Source organism: Palaemon carinicauda, chromosome 37, assembly GCF_036898095.1.
Source record: "Palaemon carinicauda isolate YSFRI2023 chromosome 37, ASM3689809v2, whole genome shotgun sequence".
In the NCBI taxonomy this organism is placed as follows: domain Eukaryota; kingdom Metazoa; phylum Arthropoda; class Malacostraca; order Decapoda; family Palaemonidae; genus Palaemon; species Palaemon carinicauda.
In genome coordinates this window covers 37,035,874-37,043,373 of record NC_090761.1, presented here as the reverse complement: position 1 = coordinate 37,043,373, position 7,500 = coordinate 37,035,874, and the positions used below count along the sequence as shown (strand labels likewise).

The window sequence follows — 7,500 nt, the reverse complement described above, 5'->3', positions numbered from 1 at the left end:
GGCCTGCCTCTTTTACAGACCTGCATGTAATTATGGGGATGTTTAGAAGCTATAAAAACTGAAGTCTTGGTGTCTTTTTAAGCTAGTCTGTCTGTCTGTCTGTCTGTCTGTCTCTCTCTCTCTCTCTCTCTCTCTCTCTCTCTCTCTGTGTGATTTACTTTAACCACTTTCATAACCTACTTTTGGATTTTGTGTTTTTTTTCCTCAATTCCTCAAAGAGGCTCATTAATGTTTGTTAATTTAACTAGCTACCCTGTTTACTATAGTCTCTAAATTTAGACAACTCATAAATTCAAACCTTTAGAGTCTAAAGGTTTGAATTTAGGAATCGCCTAAAATTAGACAATCTATCTACCAAGGCACATCCCCAATTTTGGAGGAGGCCAATTTAAAAACGAAAGAACAAAAGGGAACTTTTCTTCTCTTAGCTCCTCCCAGCCTGACGAGGGATTCAGCCGGGTTTGGTTGGTACTGCTAGGGTGCCACAGCCCACCCTTCCCCGTTATCCCCCACAAATGAAGCTTCATAACTGAATCCCCTACTGCTGCTACCTCAGCAGTCACCAAGACGACCGAAGGAAGCAGCAAGGCTTATCAAAACTGCGTCACAAATGCCAGCCATTCATTCCTATTTCTAGCATGGTTTTTTTGCCTCTCACTCAATCCATCCATCCGCCCGTACTTTGGCCTTCCTCTTGTACTTCTCCCATCAACTCATGCATTCATCACCTTCTTCACAGACGGCCATATTACATTCTCTCTACATGGCCAAACCGCCTGAACACAACCATACCCACTCTAGCTGCTAACTAATTTCTTATACTAGTTCTCACCCTCACTACATCGTTCCTAACCCTATCTAATTGAGATACACCAACAATACTCCTCGGGCACTTCATCTCAAGAACATTCAATTTTTGTCTCTCCGTCACTTTCATTCCCCAAATCTCCGATCCATACATCACAGTTGGTACAATCACTTTTTCATGCAGTACTTTCTTACATTCATTCCTAACCTTCTACTCTTTACCACTCCCCTCACTCCTCTCAACACATTACACCCTTCATTCACTCACTGACGTACATCTGCTTCAACTCCACTATTTGCAGCAATAACAGACCCTAAGTACTTAAACAGATCTACTTCCTCAAGTAGCTTTCCATTCAACATGACATTCAATCTCGTACCACCTTCCCTTCTCGTGCATATCATAACCTTACTCTTATCCACATTAACTCTCAACTTCCTTCTCTCACACACCCTCCCAAACTTTGTTACTAATCAACCCAGCCTCTCTTCTAAGTCTGCAATCAATACAGTATCATCCGCAAACAACAACTGATTCACCTCCCACTCATGATCACTCTCATCTGCCGGTTTCTTCTTATTTGTTTACAAGTTTTAATGAAGCTAAGATACCTTTGATTCATTGCACTACTACCTCCTGTAAATAATTCAATTTAACACCTCTATTCGTGTTGTGCATATGTAAATATTTAAATATTTTCTTATTGCTGTTTATGTCCATTTAATTAATTTTTCCCGCAAAAGTTCCTTTAAGAGTCAGTTTCACCACAAAATAATATCTTTGACTTCAGAACCCTGGCCAGCGGACGTCTCTGGAAAGGAATACATACACCCAGCCTTCTACAAACTTATGAAAATTTGGGAAAAAAAAGCATCCGCCAAACAACGTCTTCTCAAGCGAACTCCATTTGATGCCATCGTCGACTGAGAAGTTCTGATCATGAAAGAAAATATGTAATATTATTATTATTATTGTTATTATTATTATTATCATTATTGTTATTGTTATTATTATTATTATCAAGCTACAAGCTTAGTTGAAAAGCAAGATGTTATAAACATAGGGGCTCCAACGTGAATAGATTACAAGAAAAGTAGTGAACAATTGAAATAAAATATTTCAAGAACAGTAACAACATTAAAATAGATCTTCAATATATTACTATATAAAAACATTCCCTGGAAGTTTTAACTTTTTATATTTCGAATTCATATGAAAAATCGTTCGATGTGACGAAAGGATATTTTTTTTTTATTAGGATGAGATAGCCGATCAAAGGTAGAAATATAATCATATATATATATATATATATATATATATTGTCTTTTTCTAATGAAAATAAACATAATATATCTGGTATTTGTAGAATTCTACCTCCCTATAAAAGGCATGTTTTGACGATATGTGCTGTTTTAACGGTTTCTTTGATATTTTTAGATCATTTAAGAAGAGTGGACATGAAAACTAACATCAATTTTGGATATTATGAGACAGATGTAAGATACAATTTCTTACAGAGACAATGGCTTAGAATTAAATGCCTGGCAGTAATTATTATCGTTTAGCAGACCGAATTTTAAATAAGATGTATAAGTACACCGATATAATGTAAGAGTATGGATATAGGATACTTTATTTCAGTACATTTATGTACATGTTTACATAGCTAACATACGATTTATAGTATGCATACAATGAATATAGACAATCTGTATATCATCCAACATATCTACTGTATATAGGCATATATATATATGTGTGTAAATATATATATATATATATATATATATACAGACATATATATATATATATATATATATTATGTGCGCTAGTGTGCATCTCTTTGTATTTATATATGTATATACCTAGTTTATAGCTTTTCTTTTTAAAAGTACAATAAAGAATTTTAAAATATTAATGCTTAAATTTTTTCTTTCCTTTTTAAGTCCCTAATAACATACTCAGTGTATTATTCAAGAGATTGTCGGTGTGACAAAAAAATAATTAGGCTTTTTTTCGTGATGCCTTTCTTTCAAATATCATTAAGATATGGATTAGTTACTTATTCTGCTTATATTGGCTTCTATGGTAATTCAAACAAGTATCCACAGTTCCACATTATTATCATCATTATTATTATTAGCTAAATTACAATCATAGTTGGAAAAATAGGATGCTATAAGCCTAAGGGCTCCAAAAAGGAAAATAGCACAGTGAGGAAAGGAAACCTTCACGCAAAATAAATTCTACCCCAAGACAGTGGATGACCATGGTACAGAGGCTATGGCACTACCCAAGACTAGAGAACAATGGTTTGATTTTGGAGAGTCCTTCTCTTAGAAGAGCTGCTTACCATAGCTAAAGAGTTTTCTACCCAGACTAGGTGATGGCATTGATATAATTTGTTACTGAGATGATAATATTGTGATTATTATTATCATTATTAATTGCTAAGCTACAACCCTAGTTGGAAAAGCAGGATGCTATAAGCCCAAGGGCTCCAACAGGGAAAATAGCCCAGTAAGAAAAGGAAACAAGGAAATATAAAGTATTTTAAGATCAGTAACAACATTAAAATAAATATCTCCTATATAAACTATAAAAACTTTCACAAAACAAGAGAATAAAATAAGATAGACTAGTGTGCCCGAGTGTACCCTCAAAATCTAGCCCATGACAGTGGAAGACCATGGTACAGAGGCTATGGCACTATCCAAGACTAGAGAACAATGGTTTGACTTTGGAGTGTCCTTTTCCTAGAAGAGCTGCTTACCATAGCTCAAGAGTCTTTTTTTATCCGTACCAAGAGGAAAGTGGCCACGGAACAATCATAGTGCAGTAACTCCTTTGGTGAAGAAGAATTGTTTGGTGTTGTCAGTTGTATGAGGAAAGAAGAGAATATGTAAAGAATAGGCCAGACTGTTCGGTGTGTGTGTGTAGGCAAAAGGAAAATGAACTGTAACCAGAGAGAAGGATCCAATGTAGTACTGTCTGGCTAGACAAAGTAACCCATAACTCTAGCAGTAGTATCTCAACGGGTGGTTGGTGCCCAGGCCAACCTACTACCTACCATAGTATATTTCCGTAGAGCCTGATGAAATGCAAAATATCATCGCAAAGAGGATATAGGGTAACTAATTATTGATCCATGTACATAGCAAATGAAAATTCATGGTTTAATTTGCATTATGCTGAATGTTGAAATACAGAAACAATAGCTTTTGATATTATAGTCAAATAACTAGGCCTAATAATATTTGTACATATTGTTATTCTTGGCGGTTATTACGCCACCTTTTTTCAAATAAAAGACTCCGCCAGCAAGGATGAGCCGAAATGCCACGAGCGTTGGGACCCTACCCAGAGTCTCACCCACCCCCCAACCATCCTATACCAGTCTACTCCCTTTGAGGGTCTCATTTCCAGGCAGCCTTTATGAACCACGTGGCAGCATTGAGATCCCAGGGAGACAGAGGGAGGCGACATGTGAAGGATGTAGGGGACACGTGACAAAAGCCTGACCAATAGGGACAGCGGTCAGGCCAATTCCCCCTACCACCCCCTCAATTGGGGGCCAAGTGGAGTTGAATCTACCCAGGAAAAACTGGTCTCGTTCTTCGTTACTCGACCTCCATGAGGGGAAACATCTCTCTTTCACCCTCAAGACATCAGGGAGGCTGAACCTGACATACCCTCCACAAGGAAGGAACCAGAGTCCTTATTACTAAGGTAAGGTGTCTGATTTTGAGATCCTCATCATCCTTACCCAACCTCCCATCCCTTCTTAATCACATCCAATTTTTTCCTTTTATCCTTTAAAGAAAGATCCTACCCACTGAACCTTTTTATCCAATTCCTTATGTCCCAACCACATGTGCCGTTTGCTCCTAGCCTTAATTAATTCACCCCTGTGACAGTGTTGATTCTCATGTGTAGTGTTTTAAAAATCCCAAAGCTTTGCACTTTCATTTAATTTGCTTAAAAGGTTTTAACAACAGGACTTCATCGTGTTCCCAGCCTGTAGAAGTAAGTGTGCTGTTAATAATTTCATTTATTTCCCTTTCCAGGGAACGTGATTGCTGTGCTGAAGTCTCATCCACGGTCCATCAAACTCCACTCGAAGCTCCTCGTGGCTTAAATTAAAATATAATTATCTGTTTGCTCTCCTTTCTTTTATTAATTTTTATTTAAATATTATTCTAATACATCTATTTGTCGGTATCCCTTGTCTTATTGCCGACTGGCGACCTTTCCATTATTCTTTTCCTTTGTTACTGCCCAGAGTCCTTAAGCAAGGCCGTTCTCACACCGCGGCCTCGTAACAATATTCATATTACTAAAAAATAATATCAGATGGCATAAATGGTAAATAAAATGGCCTGGTACTAGGCTTTCTTTTTTTTAATACATCTAATTGAATTTCATCTTTAATCTACATCTTTTGAAGATATGTATTGTAACTTATAAACGTTTTTGGCACAAATAACCAAGACACATATCCTTGTAATGCTGTAAGGAAGGTGTTACAGCATTGGGGTCCTTGGCTTTCTCATCCCAATCGCGCATGCGCAAAATAGCTTGGAATTTCGGATCCTTGCGAAAAGCTTCAACTTCAGCTTCGCTCATCTTTCCTCCTTGGTGTTCCAGTGTCTTTTTACTGGCTGGGGATAGGCCTATTATAAAGTAGAATTATTATTGAAGATGATTATCACATCATTGATTGCATAATTCTTATTCTATAGAGAAAAATAGTATGCCAATGAGACAAGGAAGGTAAACTTTAGTCATATGAATTCACACTATGTGGTAAATTGTATCATACTGACTGTTTGTAAGTCTGTACAGTATAAACTGCAGCATAATGAATCCACTACCTGTGCGCTCTCTCTCTCTCTCTCTCTCTCTCTCTCTCTCTCTCTCTTTCCTGTTATTCATAATTTTATTACCGGAGCTCATGATCTTTGTCTATATTTCTGCCAATAGTAAGTAGTGTTTTTCTTCAATGACTTAGTCTACCATAAGTGAGCAGTATCTCTCTTTACGGAGCTACATGTGCATCCCTATAATGACCTCCCCCGCCTCTCCCTCTCTCTCTCTCTCTCTCTCTCTCTCTCTCTCTCTAGATTACTCACGTTCGTAATACGAAGGGTCCGTAGCTACGAGGTATCTTTTTGCGTCGACGTGTCTCCTGACGAAGACAGAGACGTCAGAAGGGAACCCAAGCTCTTCAAGGAATTCCTGACCTGAAAATAGCACAGAAGGAGAAAGAAACTGTTATCAGCAAGTGCCTCTGTGTGTATATATATATATATATATATATATAAATATATAACCTCTACATTGGCCTTGATATATATATACTGTATATGTGAGTGCGTGTGTGTGTGTGTGTGTGTGTGTGTGTTTCTGTAATTGTGCGTCTCAACAACTGATGAGCATAAACTATATATCAAGCGACGAAAATGAAATAAGGACAATATCTATTAAAACCAGTATTTTCGTCGTGTTTATATATTCAGATTTACAATGGAATAAAAAAAACATACATTATAATTATACAGGATACGTTAACCCTATTGAACTTAACTTTTTAATGACCTCAGATAAGTGAGATTTCAGAAAAGAAGATAATGAAGGTTCTTGGAGAACAAGCTAGAACAAAATGTTGAAAAGATATATTGCAATGTCCAATGTCTTTTTAGAAAAATATTTTGCCATAATGAAAGAAAATCGAGGTTCTGGTAGTTTTACTTATGAGAATAGATTATATAAAACACTTTGGTAAACTCAACTTTCTAAAATTTATATTTACATGTTTAGCAGAAACCTGCTTTCTTTGATGTATAAATATTTTTGTGAATGTCTTTTTCTTAGCCTTTTTTAAGCTTTAGCTAGTTTGGTTGTGAAGAACACTTACCCAGAACCTCGTGGTTGCAGATGCCATACACCAATCCGTCTGTTATCATGTTGGGCTTTGAGAGGCGTTTCCCTTGAAGGTGCCCAATATCGTGGAGCAAGGCTCCAATGACAATCTGGAAATTATAATAATAATAATAACAATACTACTACTATTATTACTACTACTACTACTACTACTACTGATAATAATAAAAATAATAATAATAATAATAATAATAATAATAATAATAGTAATAATAATAATAATAATAATAATAATAATAATAGTAATAAAATAATTATAATAATAATAAAATAATAATAATAATAATAATAATAATAATAATAATAATAATCATAATAATAGTAATAATAATAATATTAATAATAATAATAATGATAACATTAAAATTAATAATCATAACAATAATAATAATAATAATAATAATAATAATAATAATTAAAATCAAAGAACATTCACGTTCTGACAAATGCCGGAAAGGATAGAACGTTTGTAGTGTATATTTTTTCACATATATTATTAAAACAACATAGATTCTCTTATGATTTCAAGGGGTACAGCTTCCCTCCTCATAAAAAACTAATATCTCCTCTGAGGAAAAGAGCCATAGCTCACAAAAATTAAAGAAATCTCTATTGTTGTTTGCCTTCTGCAGTACTATTACTGTTAATATTAATGATACTGATAATAATATTGATTATAAGGAAAAAATGATAATGGAGGTCATACACTCCCAAAGTCATGGTAAAAAAAAAAAAGATAATTTTTGTAC

At 35.2% G+C, this 7,500-nt stretch overlaps 2 protein-coding genes across 2 annotated transcripts in view; one reads left to right on the top strand and one right to left on the bottom strand.

The window, feature by feature from the left end:
- LOC137629577 (sodium-coupled monocarboxylate transporter 1-like) overlaps positions 1-2,091 on the top strand; it is a 23,104-nt gene extending 21,013 nt beyond the window's left edge. Inside the window, exon 11 of the mRNA XM_068361018.1 lies at positions 1,599-2,091. Within this exon, the coding sequence (XP_068217119.1) occupies positions 1,599-1,735 (137 nt within the window). The 3' untranslated portion in view covers positions 1,736-2,091. The remainder of the gene's footprint in view (positions 1-1,598) is intronic.
- Positions 2,092-5,174: 3,083 nt separating this feature from the next.
- LOC137629578 (2-amino-1-hydroxyethylphosphonate dioxygenase (glycine-forming)-like) overlaps positions 5,175-7,500 on the bottom strand; it is a 22,769-nt gene continuing 20,443 nt past the window's right edge. The window contains exons 4-6 of the mRNA XM_068361019.1: positions 6,726-6,840; positions 5,941-6,051; positions 5,175-5,481 (exon numbers count right to left, since the gene is read on the bottom strand). Of these exons, the coding sequence (XP_068217120.1) occupies positions 5,270-5,481; positions 5,941-6,051; positions 6,726-6,840 (438 nt within the window). The 3' untranslated portion in view covers positions 5,175-5,269. The remainder of the gene's footprint in view (positions 5,482-5,940; positions 6,052-6,725; positions 6,841-7,500) is intronic.